At 38.4% G+C, this 20472-nt stretch overlaps 1 protein-coding gene across 3 annotated transcripts in view; it reads left to right on the forward strand.

Moving 5' to 3' along the window:
* Window positions 1-20472, forward strand: part of MGAT4A (alpha-1,3-mannosyl-glycoprotein 4-beta-N-acetylglucosaminyltransferase A) — a 74153-nt gene that overhangs the window by 20782 nt on the left and 32899 nt on the right. For 2 of the 3 annotated variants that reach the window (XM_058043008.1, XM_058043016.1), the window contains exons 3-5: window positions 6602-6769; window positions 9309-9449; window positions 11950-12083. In XM_058043008.1, coding sequence (XP_057898991.1) covers window positions 6602-6769; window positions 9309-9449; window positions 11950-12083 — 443 coding nt within the window. The remainder of the gene's footprint in view (window positions 1-6601; window positions 6770-9308; window positions 9450-11949; window positions 12084-20472) is intronic. The other variant, XM_058043022.1, reaches the window with a different exon arrangement.

The raw sequence follows: 20472 nt of genomic DNA on the forward strand, positions 1-20472 counted from the left end.
TGCTTACATCTGTGGGAATGAAATGCAGGTTCATGCAGGTATCATCATGACTTACTGGATACTGATTTACTTGATACTACAACTTCATGGGTCACATACAACATTTGAACTGATTTTACGGGAAGTGCAGAACTTAATTTTTATACCTCATGTAGCTCAAACAAAGGAATGTTCCTGTAAGAGCCGTGCCAGATTGAATTGGCTGGCACATTGACAAATCCCTAATTCCCTGGGGAATGACCTCCTCTTGCCTCACCACAGTCTCTGTGTGAAACTCAGTGTGGAAGCTTGCTGCCAGTTAAGATCTCTACTCTCTATCAACCTGTAAACTGATCAACATCCTTGATGGGAGTGTAATGAACTAATACATGAAGCTTGTTAGAGCCTCTGACCCATGGCATGGTGGTAACTACTGTAGGCTTTTTATAATGGGAGTAAATGAGTTGGAGAATAACTAATCACAGAAATACCTGAATTAGCACTAACTACAGTGTGTTCTCACACATTCAAACATTTATTTAATGGCATTTTAATAACTCTTCAATAGGGTGTACAGAAAAATGAGGCTTTTGTAAAAGCTGAAAGGGTTGTCATTAGGGTGGGCCATAAAGTGTTACATTGGCGAATGCAGTGATACATTGGTGAATGTGTGATACATTGTTAATTTGAATGATGATTTAAAGTCTCCCCGCTTGGGTAGAGGAAAAGTCCTCTTGTGTCTGGTACCTGTTCCTTCTCTAGGTGTTTTACTTATTGAGTATTTGTGTACAAAGCTTTGTTGCCAACCAGGGCCTTTTGTCTGTGTGTCCTGTTGCTCTTTAATGAAAAAAGGGGGTAAGTGAGATATGGTTCAGTTGGGCAAGGGCAAAAAATATAAATCAGGCCTACAATTAATTGGCAAAGCTAAGCCCTCTGTGCTTGGCTTGCTATCTTTTTTGAGTGCCAAGTCTATTGCTGATTACCTTTTTGTCTGTGTGGCAGATCCATCACTTTGGGTGTTTAGCTGGTTTGGAGTTTGAAGGAAAGCTCAGCTGCCTGCTTGTGATACAGAAAGATCATAAAGCTTTTCCTGATCCTGTCTGATGCATCTGTCTTTGGTACAACCAGCCATACTAAAACAGAGCTCTTGAGTAAATTATAGCTTGTGTTTTATTCATTTAATTGTTTATTTATGTGAATGCAGCCACCTTAGTTCAACAATCTTAATTCAATGTGTTCAATTTTCAGTTGTGAAAATGGCCTGTGATTTAACATGTTTGGGAACCTGCTTGATTGATAAGAAATAACAGCTTGCAAAGCTTTCATGCTGCTTTTTGTGTTGTAGACTGTAGTTCTTTTAGCAGACAGTCAAGCTTTCCTTGAGGAATAATGGCAACACTGAGGATTGCCAAAACATTCTTTGGTTGCGAAAGGGTTTTCAGGCAATTCTGTTTTCTTTCACAAGTGTGCACTCCACTCAGTTTAGAAGTACACTCAAATAGTTTCTTCATGAAGTTTTCATGCTAGAATAGAATAGGCTGTTTCAGTTGGAAGGGAACTACAGTGGTCATCTAGTGCAGCTGCCTGACCACCTCAGGGCAGACCAGATGCTAAAGCACGTTGTTAATGCTGTTGTCCAAATGCCTCTTAAATACTGACAGGCTTGGGGCATTAAAAAAATCTAACTTAGTTAAAAAAGCAACATGAACCAAAAACTAAGCTGCTGATGATTTTTATTGACTTTGAGACTCTGTAGCCTTGAAATTGCTTTGATTGAGTTTCCACAGTATGTTTTCTGTTTTGTTGTTCAGTAGATATTTCATTTGGAATTACAATTCAGCAGGTGTTCTGACAGTGCTGGTAATTTACCTGGAATTCAGATTTATGCTATTTCAGCTGAGCTGAAATACTCTGCAAAATGCTTTTCTAAATTCAAACTACAGCCTATTTTCTTATTCCTTTACTTGGATGTCCCTTTTTGTCTCAAGGGAAAACTCTTTGCTGTTATGAAAAGCAGGGGTGAAAGTACATTAACAGATTTTTCAAGAAGTACAAAAGCCCAAACTAAGAAATTATATGCATGCAAAGATGTTAGAAACTCCATGTTTTAAAACTTTGAATTTTCTTCAAATTTAGACAACTCTTTAGCAATCTGTGTAGTCAATATTGTCTATGGCTAAGAGGAGAGTGGACTGAGTTTGTGATTTGGGGTTAGTAGTGTCTTTTTGGAATATTTTTTTTTACAGTTATGTAGTAGAAGAGTTGTAAATAACCCAGAGGAGGCTGAGAGCTGAGATTTCATCTCTGGTTGAAAACTGGCAAACCACCCGAGTTTCATTTGAATTTTCACTTTTCAAAAGACTGCATCAACTTTCAAGTGAGCTTGTCTAAATTCTAAGTTCTGCATATTTAAGGGAATGTATTGCAACAAAGGAAAAAGTTGACAAAGTACTGATTCAGTTGGCATAGTGCTGGGAGAACTGCACAGCATCTGGCCAGCTAAAATATTTAGTCTTTAGCTTCTGGAGTTTTGCTGGACCAACTAGAATTTAAGAGAAAAATTATGAAGAATTAATGCTTTAATTTCTGAAGTAATTTCTTAACAAGATAGTTATTTTATTTGATCTTTCTGGCTTCCAGAGAAAAGTGTGTAAAATCTTCTCATTTTAATGTAAAATAGTACATTATTCTTAAATAAAAATATGCTTGTATGCTGAAATTATTGGAGACCAGATGTCTTCAATATTGGCTACAGCTGCTGTTAGAGGGATGTTTTGTTTGTCAGAGAACAGACAGATATGTTTGGGGTTCTTCCATCAGTATTGTAAGGCCAATAACTTACTGTCTGGATTCCTTCTTCTGTCTTCTTAAATAACTCTAGATTTCAGTATGAAAAGAAGAACAGAATCCACAATCCTGTAGAAAAATAATCTTTTTTTACTGGTGGTGATCACTCTGTTTTCTCTGTGGTTTTAGGCTCACTACTCTCCTTTTTACTGTAATAGCAATCAAAAAAAGTGTTTTCATACTTTTGGACAAGAAATCAATTCAATTTCTTTTAGTTTTGGAGAAATCTCTCAACAGTAAAACACTAAATGGTCAAATGTCTTTTGAAAATATCAGGTGCACTATTGACTGTTTTGAATACACAATGCCTACAAGTCAGCTTGTCATAGAATGGGAATCTCACTTGCAAGGGACCTACCAACAATCATTTAGTCCAACTGCCTGACCACTTCAGGACTTACCAAAAGCCAAAGCATGTTATCAAGTGCATTGTCCAGATGCCTCCTAAATAGTTTATGCTCTCCAGGAAACCTGTTCCAGTGTTTTACCAATGTCTCAGAACAGAAATGCTTTCAGATGCCTGATCTGAGCATCCCTTGGCATAGCTTAGGGCCGTTCCCGCCTGTCCTGTCACTGAACACCAGGGAGTAGAGCTCAACCATCCCTCTCCAATTCCCCCCCTCAGGAATCTGCACAGAGCAATGAGGTCACCCCTCCAACCTCCTTTTCTCCAAACTAGACTGACCCAAAGTCCCCAGCCATTCCCACAGGACAGACCCTCCAGCTGTGTTCCCCTCCTCTGGATGCGTTCAGAGAGCTCCACATCCTTTTTAAACTGTGGGGCCCAGAACTGCTCACAGCACTCCAGGTGAGACTGCACCAACCACTGCCTTTCCTTCATCTTGCCTTTATCCATGAGGAGGGTGATTTTATCTCAGAATGATACCAAATTAGTTAAATAGGACTTTACCAAACTTGACCTCAGTCAAAGTTCAAATAAAAATAGACTCTTAAATTTAATCTTCTAGGCTCATTCTCACATACTTAGTCAGGAACTCTAAAAAGTCAAATTAGAATTTTTATAAAATGCTGGTGGCTTAAGGGATGCTTTTCTAAAGCCTGGGACATGTGGTCACTGCTGATGGTGCTACTGTAAAAGTCTAAGAAGTATTTTCTCCTTTGCAAGTGCCTTTCAGTATGAGATCAAATTTGTTGTGTTTTTTTGTTTGTTTGTAAGTAATAAGTATCTGAGCAGTTGATCTTTGAAGGGCTGAAAGTATGCTAAAGATATGAGTGTTGGGCATTTAAATTTAATTTGTGTAGTTTAAAAGTACAGGCAGCCATATTATAAAACTAGTACCAAAATGCCAAATTCCACATTAATCTCCAAAATCATGAAAAGGGCTCTACTAGTGTTAGAGATGTAAATGTTTTAGGTCATGTAAGTTCACATAAATAAATTATTATTTTTTACTTTCATTTTACATAAATAACTAGAAAAATATTCATAGGGTAGTAGACTTAAAAATTTTATTGTATTTGTAATCTTAGGATTTTTAGTTACATTTCACTGAATAATATTGTGCCTAATTGAAAAAAAATCGCTGTATATTTGTGAAGGATAGATTCCCAGAGTTTATGTATCTTTTAGAGCAGTCTCCTTAACCTAGATATGTCTGGTTGAAGCAACTGTTGAAGCAACAAATGCTTGTCTAGTATTTCTCAAAGGAATTAGTGTTTTTGAGGTCTCCAGTACCATGGATGCAATACCAGCACAGTTCACTGGAAGCATCAGAACTGAACTACTTTGTTAGTTATCATTGGCAAATAAGAATGGCCTTCATGCCAGAAACTTCAAAAAATTTTCCCAGTCTTCTAAGTGCTGCTGACTAAAGCATCAATTCCTATTTCAAAGAGCAGCCTGATCCAGTCAGCAGTGTATAGTGTGCCTAGCACTGTGGAGTGGGCCAGCAGCTGTGTTCTGGGTTCGTTGGCACAAAAGCAATGATCTTCTGGTTTTAATGAAAGAAGCAAAATAAAGCTGGCAAAGGAGATGTTTTAAGAGATAGTGAACCATGTTTTTATTTTTCCATCTTCAGAACAGAGGGCATTTTACTTAATTAAGTTTTCTAAATGTAATTGAAGCAGTACCTCCCAACTACCAAAAAAAAAAAAAAAAGAGGAAAATAAATGTAAATTGAAAGAATTTGGAGGAAAAGCAGCCTTATTAACAAGGGAAGTTGACTCTAATTCCTTCTTGCCGTGTGTCTTATGTAATATAGCAACAGGAAGGGTTTCAAATTGCTTGCTAAACTTCTGCATCCCTGCCATTGCATTATGAAAAGGCTGGGAATGGAGAGGTAAGTAACAAGAGAGATATGTCTGTGGATGTCAGCTGAATGGCTGGAATACTGATTGAGTTACAAATTCACTCAAAATACTCTAGTCAGTGTCTGTATATTGGTTGAAGGGGGATGATAGTGATGATGGTGAGCAGAAGATTTGAGGAAATTAACAATGGGAAGAAGGAAGGATACAAAATCTAGGCCCACTTACTTTACTGGGTGTCAAGGGAAAAGGGAATATATCAGTTTTGGTGTTTCCATCTCCCTTTTGGTCCCCTTTCAAGAGTATGTATATGTATCAACATGAGCAGAATTTTGGTAAAAAATGTTGTTCTTCAGTTCTCAGGCACTGACCATAATATTAAGTTAAAACTTGGGTTTAAAATTGATATGTCTGAAATACTGTCAAGTTCTACTCATCCTTACAAAGTATTCAGAGGGGTCTTTCACAAGATGTCACATCTTTCACAAGATGTGCTTTTGTAAGGGGCCACTGCTGTGTGGCTTCTTAAAAGAAATTGTTTGTGTGCATCTGTTCCAAGAAGTGGTTCAGAACTGCCTTGTGCTGAGTGCTCAGGGTGTCCCTGGTCTGTGGCTGAGGTGAGGGGCATCCCCCTCAATGCCTGTCCCCATCCTGGTGTGTGCGTGTGTGCAGCTGTCCCCTTGCTGTGCTGGGGGGACAGCTCCTCAGGTGGGGCTGTGCCGGGCTCTGCCTTCCTTGGAGAATTCCAGGTGCTTCAAGCTGAGCAGTGTAAGCTGCTGGTCAGATCTGTCAGCAGGTGTTGGTTTCCACAAATAACCTGGATCGTGGCTTTTTTCCCCAGAAAAGTTGATGGCCTATTGTAGCATCCCATGAATTCCCTCCCCTCAGCCAATTCCCAAGGGCATTGCCTTGGAAAGACTTACCATAGAGTTCATTCCTCCTGTGGGACAGATGAGACTCCCTCATGGACCTCTGCCCATATTTTACAACCTACCCTGGTTTCTCCCTTCCCTGTTTTCTCACTGGTTGGGTACCCCTGGTGGCTGCTACCCCTGGAGACCAATCTCCTTTGCCCTGCCCTTATCTCTGCCCCCATTCCTTCCCATTCTGAAGCTGTCCAGAGCCCATGGTAGCCTTCGTTTTTCACCTGCATTCCCTTCGGCTTTCACACTATAAATCTTGCTGGAATTAACTCCTGCAGAAAGACCCTTCTTGCCTCTCTCGCTGAGCCAGCTGTGATGTGTGAGTCTAAATGCACTGCCTGAATGTTAATCCAACTGGCTCTTCCACAGGAGGTGCTTGTTGGAAACAGATAATAGGCAGCAGTGTCCCCCATCCACCGCTCACATTGGGTGCTGGCACCCAGCTGCTCAGGGGGAGCCATACCGGGCTCTGCCTTCCTGGGAGCGTTCCAGGCGCTGCCCAGGCGAGCAGCATTAGCTGCTGGTCAGATCTGTCAGCAGGTGTTGGTTCCCACACGTAACCTGGATCGTGGCTTTCTCCCCAGAAAAGCTGATTGCCTACCAGCGGGAGTTCCACGCGCTGAAGGAGCGCCTGCGCATCGCCGAGCACCGCACGCTGCAGCGCTCCTCCGAGCTCAACGCCATCCTGGAGCAGTTCCGGAGGGCCGTGGCAGAGACCAACAGCAGTAAGAATGCCATGAATAATTTTTCAGGTACACGCTCCAAAATATTTTTTTTTTATAACTCTGCAATGCCAATATTTCTTGTTATTACTCTAGAATTAGAAATTGCTCCCAAGATTGGTGAATGAAGCTGTTCAGCACTGTGAATAAAGTTGTATCTGATGTGGGTGTTTTGGTTTGTTTTTTCCAGTTGTTGTCCTTAATGATTCACCCACCCTTATTCAGTCCCTAAAGTCATAGGAATTACTTACTCCACACCAAGCTCCCAAAGTCTGGAACTTCTGGTTACTTATCTATTAGGTTGAATATACTTTGATGATTAATTTACATCACTTTTTAATAGAGTCAGAGGGGAAAAGTGAGCAAACAGAAGAAATGGATGAACTTCAAGCAGTTAAAATAAGCTTAAAAGTCAACTGGAAATATTAAATCATATAGACTAAAGTATTGCTTATGATTTGTAAGAAGTACAGGAAATGGCCTTTTCAATAACTAGTGATTAAACTGGTATAATCTTCCATAAGTTTTTACCCATTTTGGAAACTGATAGTCAGATTTATAAAAAGCTGTTTGGCAATATTAGAGACAAACACTGCAATATTCACCAGACTATTGATGTTGACTTCTAAAATCACACTGTTACTATTTTGTTGCTCTGATTTTTGTGGATGGAAAACGAATAACAAATAAGTACAAATTTTCTGTCAAGAGGGCTGACTTGGTAGGTCGCAGAAATTTCACTGTATTGATCTTAAGGAGTTGGTCTATAAGGAGTTGAAACTTCGAAGAGTTTTGCAATTCCAAAGCCTGGAACAAGATTTTTTTGAATTTGTTGTCTACTTGCCTTTGTGCTTTGATTTGCAATTTTCAATAGATTTTTTTTGGTTGGGAAATGGTTATAATTATAGGCTCCAATGTTGATGCCACTCATGAATTGCTGTCTGACACTAATGGCCTGATCTCAGTAGTTCCCTGGATCTCCAGGAATTGCACAGATAAAGGTTACATTTAGCATGGTCTATAAATCTTGTCTTCCTATTTCATATGTGTGTTTTTGCTTTTAAAGTAAAGCATGGAGGAGGTCAAATAATTTTGATTCTGGATTTAGGATTAAGTTATTACCACATTTGTTTCTAAAATTGTCTTAGCTTGCTTTTAGGCAATATGTTTGTAAGGAGTTATTCTCTTCTCATGCAGCTGAAAGTACTAATTCATTTAACATTCTACCATGTCTGGATCCCAGCTGGAATGGACATGCACTTTTTTCATGCAGAGCCATAATGGGAAGCCATCTGAATTACTGAGCTTTTGTGCTCAGAACATAGGATTAGATAGGTTTTTATTAAGCTTAATACACTTAAGTATACATAATACTCTTTGCTCTCTTTGAAGCTGAAAGAATTCCAGATTGTTTTGTGTAGATCCTTATTCATTCAGACAAGAGCTGTCATACTTGGACAGAATTTAGTCCAGGTTTTGCAGTTGAAGTTAAAGAAATGTTAGCAGGAAAAGTAAAATGTTCCTGTATTGGAGTCTATCAAGATAGACGTACCTACTTATGGCATCTATTTACAAAGCTTTTTGTGAGGTTTGACGTGGATAGGAATTTAGTTTCACCTAAAAATAAATGCTTTAAAAATCCCCAAACATACAGAACCAAAATCCGCAACAAATCCCATCTATCTTTGTAAAAGCTGTGCTAAGACTCTGAGAGGAATTACACTTATGGCTTTCTTTTTCTTGCTTTTCAATTTTATCTCAAGAAACCTTGACTACAGTTTTTTGCTTAACTTGATATTATAAAGCCCATAAGTTTTTGAAGATCCATATGCTATCATATTTTCCATTTGAAATGAGTTGTTTTCACACTTGATGCAAGAAAATCAACACACCCAGCAGGGTAATTTTAAAAACTGTTATTTGCAACTTTGAGAGCCACCTGGACATACTGAAAGGCAGTTGCAGTAGAAAGAGCAAGAATGATTCTAATGGAATCTAATAGGATAATTCTGTGCTAATGGACTAAATTAAGTTTGTGTTAATATTTTTTTTTTTTCAGGAATACTCAAAATATCAACTGTATGTTTAATGCTATTTTATTTTGTATCTCTATGTGCAGTATATTCCAATATGTATTCATAGCTCTGAAAAGTTATTTGCAGTAGTGTTTGCTGGATGGTGATGACTTCTGTAAGCAAAAGTGAAAAATTATTTTTGGAAATAAGCCTCCCATTTGATTAATTGGGGAAAAAACCTAACAAAATCACCAACCCCCCAAATAAATGGAGCATTATTTACTTCTGTAAATTCACACTAAATCTTATGTGATCAAATAAATATTAACTTTATCTGTAACAAGATGATAGGTGCAAAATAGTCTTGGCCATTTTTTATTAAAAAATCAAAATAAGAAAAGACTTCTTTGCAGACAAAATATGATGACTCAGAAAAGTGCATAATTTATTCTGGCTTTCAGTTAGGACCAAGTTTGAGATTTTATACTGTTTACTATTGCTTAAAATGTCATGTAATTTGTTTTCTGCATTTCTGATTTCATGTATGTTTGCAGATGAGACGCTGAAGCTGTTAAAAGAGCTAACAAGTAAAAAATCTCTTCAAGTGCCAAATATCTATTACCATTTGCCTCATTTGTTGAAAAATGAAGGAAGCCTTCAACCTTCTGTGCAGGTTGGCCTTGGAAGGACAGGAGGTATGCTGATATGGTGGTTATTTCATGTTTTATATCTGGAGGACCTTCTAGTTTTAGGAAAAGAATTTACTGCATTTCTTGGTAGATGAAGGACATCTCATTTAACTTGTGTGATATTAAAATCCTTTAAATTCACACTGAATCTGAGATGAAAGGAGCTTGGTTTCAGCTTTGCTCTTTTCTGCATAATCTCAGTCACGCCCCATGCCATGTTAAGGCACACATTAAGAAGCATTTATTTTGGATGAATTTTTTTGTAGCTAAAGGGAAACAAAGCTCAAGCAGTACAGAATATGGCTTTTCAGATTTGTAGGGCAACCATGCATGGTTGTAATTATTTTAGCATTGATGTTTCTCTGTTCTGAACAGTATATTTCAATATATAAATTAAAAGTTGAGAGAGGTAAGATAACCAGATATAATTGCATCAATAAAATCTGGACAGTGTTGTAGTTAATCCTGGCTTGTATTTTTTCATTACTTCAGTGAGTTTGACTGCTCCTTCTTTTAACAGAAGGTATGCCTGTATGACAGATGTGTGGACTCAGGCCACAGGTTTATTTTTCTGACTATAAATACCTTTTATTTCAATGTTGTTGTTCAGGGAGGAAAAATCTAATCATTCGTTATTGTTTTAAGTGAAGTCTGTATTATGTCCCCAGGGCATATATGGTAGAAATTTGGAATTGAAAAATAGGAATTGGAATCAGATTTATTTAATTAAACAGAGGGAGGAAATTTAGAATTTTAGGACTTGATGAAGTCTGCTTTATCCTTTCACTGCATTCCTGCTGCTATCTGCAGTGTTCCCAGAAGGTAACCAGCAACCAGCCCTAGGTACAGTGCAGAAGGAAAACTATGGAAAAGTTAAGCAACACAGGAGACTCAAATGGCTTGCTGAAAGATGATGTTAATAACTTTCTAGCTAGGGATGTATTGCTTTGCATTTGTGGTGTTTTTATCAGAGAAAAGGAACTTTGTTGAGGAACTTCCATGCAGTTCTGTTTTCCTGGACTTGTTTATTTAGAAGAACCAAGACCAGGTGCAAGGAAAGTAATAGAGGCTTTCAGCAGTATTATTTTAAAAGATAACTTCTGAGAAGTTAAATACTTGAGTTTTGAAGAATGGTTATACCAGTTTTATTTTAAAACTTCAGTTAGGGAGTTTAATCAGTCTTGGTGCACCTTGTCTGAATAATACCGTGGTTGTTGATAATTTCCCATTGCACTGGGGTTTGTGTGACAACATTTTGGTAACAGGGAGGATACAGGGGTACTTCTCTAAGAGAGGCCAGCAGATTTCCCTGTCTCCAGTGGAACCAATAGCCAGACCAGCACCACTGGAATAACAGATTGAAGAGGGGGGAAAAACTGCTCAAGGGCAATTTCAGCTGGTGAGAGGAGTGAGAGCATGCAAGGTCAGTGCAGAAGGAGGGGAGGAGGTGCTGCAGGGCAGAGTCCCCTTCAGCCTGTGGTGAAGAGCATGGAGAGGCAGCTGTGTCCCTGCAGCCCATGGAGCAGAGATCCACCTGCAGCCTCTGGAGGACCCCATGTCACAACAGGAGGATGCCCAAAGGAGGCTGTGAGCCCCTGGGAAGCCCACACAGGAGCAGGCTCCTTGGCAGGACCTGTGGGTCCATGGAGAGAGGAGCCCATGCTGGAGCAGGCTTACTGGCAGGACTTGTAACCCTGTGGAGGACCCACAGTGGAGGAGCCTGTTCCTGAAGGACTGCAGCCCATGGAAGGAACCATGCTGGAGCAGTTTATGAAGTTTATGCAGCCTGGGGAAAGAACTTAGATTGGATGGAGATGTTCATGGAGGACCATCTGCCATTGTAGAGACCCCATGCTGGATCAGGGGAAGAGTCTGAGGAGTCCTTCTACAGAGAAGAAGAAAGTGGTGGAGGTCATGTGTGATGAACTGAATTCCAGCCTCCATTCCCCATGCCCCTGTGCTCCTGGGAGGGAGGAGGTAGAGAAATCAGGTGTGAAATTGAGCCCAGGAAGAAGGGAAGGGTGAGGAAAAGATGTTTTTAGATTTGGGTTTATTTGTCATTACCCTCTGTTCATTTTCTCAGTAATAAATTACTTCCTCAAGTCTGCTTTGACTGTGACAGTGAGGAGGGGTGTCTCCCTGCCCTTATTTCTACCCATGAGCCTTTAGTTGCATTTTCTCCTCCCTGTCCAGCTGATGAGGTGAGCAATAGAACAGCTTTGGTGGGTACCTGGTGTCCAGTCAGGATCAGCCCATCACACCTACACAATAGTCTGGCATGTCTAGGATTGGGGTTTTTTGTCTTCTGTGTTTGTTCTGAGAACTGGTGTTAACTGTTAGTCATGCTGCTGATGCTGGATGGCATATTTTAAACTATTTTTAATTACTGCAATCTCCACCTTTTAAACCTTTGCATTTATTAAGCAATGCCTTATTGCAAGATTTTATTTTTTCTATCTTGTGTATGCAATCACTGAAAGTACCTTTCTGGTTTGTTTGATTTCAGTTTCCATTGTAATGGGAATACCTACAGTGAAAAGAAAAGTCAAGTCTTACCTTACAGAAACTCTCCACTCCCTTATTGATAAGCTGTCCCCTGAAGAAAAATTGGATTGTGTTATGGTTGTCTTTATAGGAGAGGTAAAATCGCTTACATTTTTAATACAATTTCTAACCTGCCTTTAATCACAAGTAACACTCCTTTCAGGAACTGATGAGGATCTGCTTTTTCTTCAAGATGCAGACAGATGACACTTTCCTTCCAAGAAAAGGAAAGTGTCAGTCTTGGGTTTCTGAGATACAATCCTGAAGAGCCCAGATTTTTCTGTTATCAGGGGAATGGTGGACATGGATTCAGTGAAGTGATTATTTTGCAAATCTTAAGTTTATATTTATTGGCAAAGAGGTGTTATTCCTTCAACATAAGAATAATGGCTAAGGAACTCTGTTGTAGGGGAGAATTCCTTCCATTTTCTTTGTGCTGCTGCTTAGTCCTCTGTCAAATGAGTGCTGCAGTTGGAGATGTGAGGCACAGATTGTTATTGAATTAATTTTCTGGACAATGTGGATGTTTGAAGCCCAGACCTTTCTAATGGATTAATTCAGTGTTCAGTTGGACTGTTTGTTCACTTTGGCTCTGATTTAGTGGAAATCAAATTTAGGAAAATGATAGAGTACTTTCAGAAATAATTCTGTTAGATGCTGGGAATTGCATGTACCTATTTTGTTCTCTATGCTTTTCTCGGAAGTCTGACTTGGACAGTGGGAAATTTATGTTTGACCTTCATCCATCTAACTGCAGTGCTCTGCTGAAACAGTGTTTTATAAGTCCCACAGATGAAAATTCAAATCCCCAATTATAACTGGAAATGGTTTTAATTTAGTGAGCTGGTGTCCATTCAGGGATGAATCAGTAGAAAATCAGTCATTTTAATTCTTCTGTTATCAACATGTTTTAAAACTTTCATTGAAAAGTTTGTAAACATTTTGCTTTTATCTGAGAATTGTTTCTCAGTATTTTCTAATGCAAATTGCTCTATTTTCTTTTTCTTGATAGCCAGTCAAAAACTATCTGTCTGGACAGATACAGTTTTTCTGGGAGAAAAAATACTTTCAAAACATTTCTTGATTGAGAGTATCAGGGAACAGAATTCTTTCTGAATTACTGGAATGCTGTGTTTTTCTTCACTGTATTAGTTGGAGAAATTTTATTGCCTGTGAATGTGGCTTATTTTCAAGGTTTAAAACTGAAGTTTCTTTTGTTTTGCTTAAGGAAGTCTGAACTATGAGGTCTGTCTGTTATCATTGGATTCTCTGTCTTCTGCAAAATTTGGAATAGGAGTGAAGTGTCCCCAGTGCCCCATCTTGTGTTGCCTTAGACAAGGCATATTGCTGTACCTGGGTTTTCCATAGCTGGAAACTTTCTTCCTTTGAGGTGCTGTGGAACACTCTCACCTTGAGAGTGTTTCTACAGAGGTGACCACCAGTGAATGGAACATTTCAACAGGGGAGCTGCTGCTCCTGCACCCATGGAGAGTTGTGTGGTTACACAGCAGTTACCCCCTGTGTTTTACTTCTTTATTGCACTTTGAGAGCAGTTCTGTGTGCTTATTCAGGCACCTGTGCTGGGCACTGCTAGTCAGGAATGTATGGGAACATCTGAAGAACCAAAGTTTATATTTTTGTTCTCTTGTAACCACTTACTAGATTTGCATTTCTTTTTCTTTACTCCATCTAATTTATTATCTTTCCTTCTTTATTCTTGGACAATGCTTTTATTTTCTGAAGCTCAATATCTTACAGTTTGCTTTGCAGTTGCTACAGGGAACTCTCTACATGATTAATATGGTGCATTAAATACTTCATCCTGAATTATGCTGTGCTTTTTCTGAGCTATTCTGTATATTTCAATTTCCTTCTGCAAGAGGAAAACTGTAGGTTTAATAAGAATTTTCTCTGGCTGTTTGAAGGAAGGCCTACTCTTCTGGTAGACTTCTGTTTCTCCTTAGATAAAAAGGATGGCTGTGTCTTTTAAAATAGCCTTGTCTGTCCCCTCTTATCTGTGGCATATCCCAGTCTGAAATGCATTACACTATTGCTGTCATTAACATGTGCAATAGTAAAGGCCTATTTAAAAATACATTAGAGCTTTGACCAACTATGCTTATTTTAAAAATTATGCCAAAAGTTTCTAAAAAAAGGTATGGCCTCTGCTGAAACATATGTGCAGTTTAAGTGCAGCAAGGAATGGTCATAGGGTGAGGTTATGTAATTTTGCTAATAAGCTTAAAATTACTATCTGTGCCTTGTCTATAGCTTGTAGCAACAACAAAAAAAGGAGCACAAGGCTACAAAAGTGGTTTTAGAAGAAAATTATAGGAAAAATAGCATTTCAAAAGGATTTTAGTATTTTTCTTGTTATCTTTATTTGAGAAATCAAATTTACAGTGGTTAAGAAGCATTCTGGGAGCCATAGTTGTGGGCTGTAATCTCTGTGCTAAGCACACTACAAAACTCTTCTAATACTGCTGTTTTTTAGTAGTTCAATCTCACTCATTTCTTGTAATTAAATTTTTTGCTGGAAAACAAATTAGAAGGCTAATGGCCTTCTGCAAACAGCATCAACAGTGTAAACAGAGGAGCTAGTAAATAGAGATGCATTATGGTTGCTAAATAAAGAGATCTGCACATTCATTTACTGTATGGATATTTCTCAGTAATAAAATTGTCCACAGTAAATTTCCATACTGGAAGTTCAAGAAACTCTGAAATATCTCAGCTGATGTGACAACTAATCACCAATTTAAATAATTACTAGAATTGCTTGACAGTAAACTATTCAATTGTCCTAGTTACTGACATATGTCTGTGTTCTCCAATTTGTTAAAATCACTTTATGGCAGAATAATTTGCAGGTATTCATTAGGATGACTAATAAATAGGTATGATTCATTATTCCTTAGTACTTCAAAATCTTTTTGTTCCCCCTCACTATGTAGCTAGTTCCTAGTTCATATGAGTTGAAAACAAATTATTTAAATCTCATTAACCTGCTTTGTGCAAGAACTTGTTTTCGGAATAAGCCATAGACTCTAGGTTTAAGAAATCATGAACTCTGAGTTAAAATTGTTGTCTAGTATTTTTATTCATTAGGGTTTGCAATTAACACGGGAAACATGGTTTTGAAGTACTATAAATTAGCATAGTGGAACAACAGACATATATATACACTCACAACTGAATAAGAGAGAAATTAGAATACTTTCCTAGTATCTAAACAAAATGTTATCTCTTTTTTGCTGTGAGGAGATGTCATTTATAATGAAGAAAATGCACCTTAGACTTGTTCTAAATATATCAGAAATGACTGTCAGTCCACTTCATTAATCAGAGACTGCACTTAGCACAGTCTTTTGTACAAACAGTAATCAGTGCATGCTGGAAAGACTATAAGCCCTTGATTTGACCAAAAACATCAGAAGGACAAGTCATTTCAGGAAGAATTGGAAGCCACTACAGGTATGCAAAAGCCTTTTGCTATTTCTGTGTGCTGCTGATTACATCTGACTAGGTAGTAATTGACCAGCCTTTTGTTCTTGGAGCATTAGGCCACAAGTTTTACTTTCTTACATATTCCTTATCTAAATCTTACTTTCTTGTTCCATGTATGCACAGTTCACTCAAGCTGGAAAAATTTGCATATCTTGATTATCTTTTACTATCATTGTGTTATCTCTTTATGTAAACAATGGCTGCTAAATTAAGAAATGTTGATCTTCAGTAGGGTTTTCTCTGTGCTCCTTCTGTGGAGAATCTTATTTATTATTGCTTGGGAAAAGTTTTTGTCCTGGTTAGGTCAGTGTGACACAAACACCCAGCAAGGAACCATCCTGTGCATGGATATGAACAAAGCCTTAGCAGATTAAGGACTGGGTCAAATCTTGCTGAACCTGTTTTGTAGGTATTGACACTGCAATGCAGTATGTAAACCTTCTCCACAAGGCTGTATTTTCACTTCTTCTTGCTCTGGGCCTGAATTATAGCTCTCTGATCAGCAGCTCTCTAGATGAAAAAACAAAAGAGTGTTTTGTCTGTCTTGCTCTCTACCTGGATGTATTAGCAACATCCCAGCTCCAGAAATGTTCGTGCTTTCTGCTAATTGTTTGTGAGCTGCCCCTTCTTGGAACTGCCCTGGAGAGTGTATTCTCAGTCCCTGAAAGATCTGACAGTGCATCTGGAGTTGGAGAGAATCTGATAGATCTTAGTGTATACATCAATATGTGTGTTTGTGTAATGTATATGAATTTTTAAAAATTAAAGCTGTGATGTCAAGATACATTATCTACACCAAATAATATTAAAGGCCTACACAGATGGAAATCTTTGTTTTGGACATCTCACTCAAAGTTGATAAGGATGAACACACCTTCCGATACACTGCCAGCTCTTGTATCTGAAAAGGTAGCTTGACCTGTCAGTCAGAATTTGAGATATTTATGCTGTTTTTGCAGTCCTTCTCCTTTGTCACCTAAGCTTTGGTATTCAGAAGTGTGTACTGCTGATACTGGGCACGAACATAGGATTTTATGCTTCTCTTTTCATGTCAGTGACTAGCAAATTTTCTATAAGGAATTAAACCAGGGATAAAAATATTTTTTAGATCTAAGAAAAGATCCTTGACAAGTTGGAAACCTTGAATGTACCTGAGACAAATTTGCTATCTCAGCACCAAGATAAAATCCAGGATTTTGCTCTTTCCCCAAGCCCTAGACTTGTATGACTGAAATGCTTCTCTGACATACTTGCTGAGGTGTACCTGGGCCACGATAAATACCTGATGCTTCTGATGGGAGAACATCACTATTGATAGCAGAGATGTCTGATCTCTCTGGTGACATCTAGGGTATTTGTGAGGTGGGAAGTAACAGTAAAAATCTTATTTCAGAAGCATTGCAGCAGGTGATTTCATACTTGTATGGTGGACTGAATTGGCACTGAATTTTTGGACAACACTATCAAGTTTTGCTGCAGTGGTCTGCCTTGACCTAAAAATTCCTTCTGTCCTCCAAATAAAGAGCACAAATTGTAGAAAGGTACTTTCTGTACAAGATACAGCAACTGCCTATCTTCTGGAAGGCAAACTGTCCAGACCATTTCAACAATGGCTTCCCCAAGGAGAACAAAAGGTTTCCCATGCTGCAAGGCAATATGTGCTGCTTTCTTTCAGACTCCACACAACTAGTAGTGGCTGTATGGCACTAGCATAACTTGCATCTGAATGTCTGGTCTTGTATTGTAATGCGATGCTTTTTGCTCTGGCTGGCCTTCTTAAAAACTCAGCTTGTTCTTTGACATGCTGTTGTGGTTCACAGCACAATCCATATGGATATTTGCTCTCATGATTGAGGATCTGACAGGCAGGGCACAAGGGTAGGGAGAAACAAGAGTAGAGTGCTACAAGAGTATACTTGTAATCCTGCTACTGCTGCCAAAGGCTTTTGCATTATGAAACCCTCTCCTGAACGGCATTGGGTTAATCATAGAAATGACTGAAGACAGAAAGAAATGTCTTGCCTATGTGGTGGAGGGGGAAATTTAAGGGAGAGATGAAGTCATTAGCTCATATAGGACACAGGCTGCATTTTGCTTATGTAACATTAGCTGGTTATGTTATGACAGTATTCTCATTCCTGTTTCTTGCCTTGCTACTTGGTCTCCTGTTCCCTGTATTTAACTTGAACTCACTACTTCAGATTCAAAAGAGGACACAGTATTTCTGAATATAAATATTTTTCAGCTGCATTTGTTGAACTCTAAAAGATGATACTACCCTTTTCCACAGGCTTTGTTTATATACACACACTACTGCAACCACTGGAAGCCACTGCTGCACGTTTATTCCTTAGGGCTTTGTCTTCACTGCATATATATCCCAAAATAGGTCAAATGCCACATTAGTGGCTGTTTCTCCCTATGAAAATTTTATGCCTTGTATGTAGGTAATGATACTTATGTGTACTTTTACTATTTCAGGGCAAATAAAAGTGTAGTTTGCCTTTTCTGAAGGCTGTAATTTTATATTGCTTGTCAGTATATGAAATATGTGGTAAAATTATCCCACTCTTGTGCTATGGGATGATGCAAGATCAAACAAAATTGTAATTAGTAAGCAGTGAAATGACCACACTATGCAGGTTAGCGTGCTTGTTCCTCAGGGTGTTCTTGAATAATGTAAGTCTTGCTTCTAGTAGATTTCATTTGAGAATTGAGATCTGGATAATCCAGATAATCTAGTCTAGATAAATTTCCACAATGGTGAAAGTCCTCAAGGGGAGAACTTTGGAGGAGGTGAGGTCTCTTTGTTAAACTTTGAAGAAAAGACTGAGAGGTGACTTCATCACAGTCTGCAGCTTCCCTGAGGTGGTCAGTGGAGAGGAGATGCTGATGTCCTTTCTCTGGTGACCAGTGAAGGACACATGGAAATGGTGTGAAGCTGCATCAGGGCAAGTTCAGAATGGACACCAGGAAAAGATTCTTCACTGAGTGTCAGTCATGGGAATAGGCTGCCAGTGGAAGTGGTCATGGTGCCATGGTTGTCAGAGCTCAAGAAGCATTTGGATGATGCCTTTAGTCATATAGTTTAGGTGGTCATTTGAGGAACTGGGTGCTGGTCTTGATGATCCTTTTGGGTCCTTTTTAGCTTGAGAGATTCTATGATTGCAACTGCTTTTCTATGCATCTGCCACTTAGGACAGTAAATCAACTTTTGGCCTTAAATGCCATGGTTTTTCTTACATTTTTACAAACAGTCTACCTTCTGTCATCCTTGAAGGTATGAAGTCAGGATTTAACAGTATGAAACGGTTGATTCGTAAAAGAAAAAATCTTGGTTTTGTAGGACATTTGGCTAGCTGTTCATCAGAACTTTCTAACCTCTCATTTTGACTGCTAGCTAATGTATTCTGCTGCTTTGCTGTGCACACACTCACTCATAAAAATCAATCAAGAAGTTCAGAAAGTTCACTGCTGCTCTGGCTCTTTTTTTTGTTTGTTGAGAATTATGATGTCTGTTCAGACAAATGTGACGTGCAGCCTTGCCAGCACTTCAAAAAAGTGCTTTAGAGAATTGAAGTACAGTATTTTGCAAAAACAGAGGAAATTTTAAAACTTATTTCACTGACAATCTGCAACTTCAGTCTGTTCTACAACAGATTCTGAAGCTTTTTTAGAAGAAAGATTCATCAAAGCATTCTACATGCATTTGTCATCAATATTGTTGATGTAAGCAGTAACACCTTAGATACAGCCATGTTCACTGGCTTATAAAACTCCACAGATCTCATAAACTAGAATCTTCTTTTCTTGTTGAAAGTTTAGATAGGCTCAAGGGGATGCTAATGAGGTACCTTGAAGATGAGTCTACTGTGGAATGTTAAATACACAAAATCACATCTGTCTCAGGAAGTAACCTGAACTGAAAGTAGTTGGAGTATGGATGATAGCAGGAGGGGTTGTTGTATGTTCTTGTCTTGTTCTTGTTCTTATTCTTTGCTATGTATCATTTCATGGCTGCCTTTGCTGGAAGCAAGGTGCTGATGGGAATCAATCCTTGGTCAGGTGTGAATAAAGGAAGATGTCCTATTCAAGTGTTTTGCATTTCTTGAAGATCAGTTATTTCATATGATTAAGAGGAAAGAACAGGCCAAATGATTTGAACTGCTGATACTAAAATAACCATCTCTACTTATGCCTTTCATTATGAAGTTCTCTGAGATCCATTCACCAGGACAAAGTTCTTTGTAAGGCTTCATGTGATTCATTGATAAGATGTATCCTTGTGGCTGAAATTATCTTTGATTGGGGACTATCACAATTTTGCACTTAATTGCTTAAAAGGAATTTCTTCTTAAAATACTCATTTGTGCTTCTTTTTTATGGGTCCAGAATTCCTAGGGATTTCTTTTAATCTTCAGCCTTAGGAGTTTTAGTAAGAAAAAATGATAGTTTTAGTAATACCTTTGGATTTGGTAGACAAAAGCATTCTTAGCTGTATTGTTGTGATCACCAACAATATTTCACTTCAATATCTACAAGCAGCACTGATGCCATGAAACAGATTTTAAGTTCATCAGGTTTACTCCAAAGTCAACCAGATTATTTTCGCTGGAAGCCTAAAGAACAGTTACACATTTTCTTTCTTGGTGGCTTCTTTTTATAAGTCTGGATTTGTCTTGTCCTGTTTAAGATTATTGGAGATGAGCAGTCTTGTGTCCTTCAGGTTGATAAAGAGTATCTTGTATCTTATTTTGTCAAGGCAGTAAACACTTCATTCCTTGAAAATGGGGAATAGATTTTGATTAATAATGGATTTTTTTTTCTGTTGCTTTTAAGCTGCTGATTGAATTTACTGATACTGCTTGAAAGATCCTTAGATTTAATTTAGCTATTCCAGATTTCCTTCCATTGCAACCCTGCAAAGTCTTCTGTCTACTTAGCTCTTCCCTTGGGTATAGTGACAGCCTATCAAATT

The sequence above is a fragment of the Melospiza georgiana genome, chromosome 2 (genome assembly GCF_028018845.1).
Source record: "Melospiza georgiana isolate bMelGeo1 chromosome 2, bMelGeo1.pri, whole genome shotgun sequence".
Classification (NCBI taxonomy): Eukaryota; Metazoa; Chordata; class Aves; order Passeriformes; family Passerellidae; genus Melospiza; species Melospiza georgiana.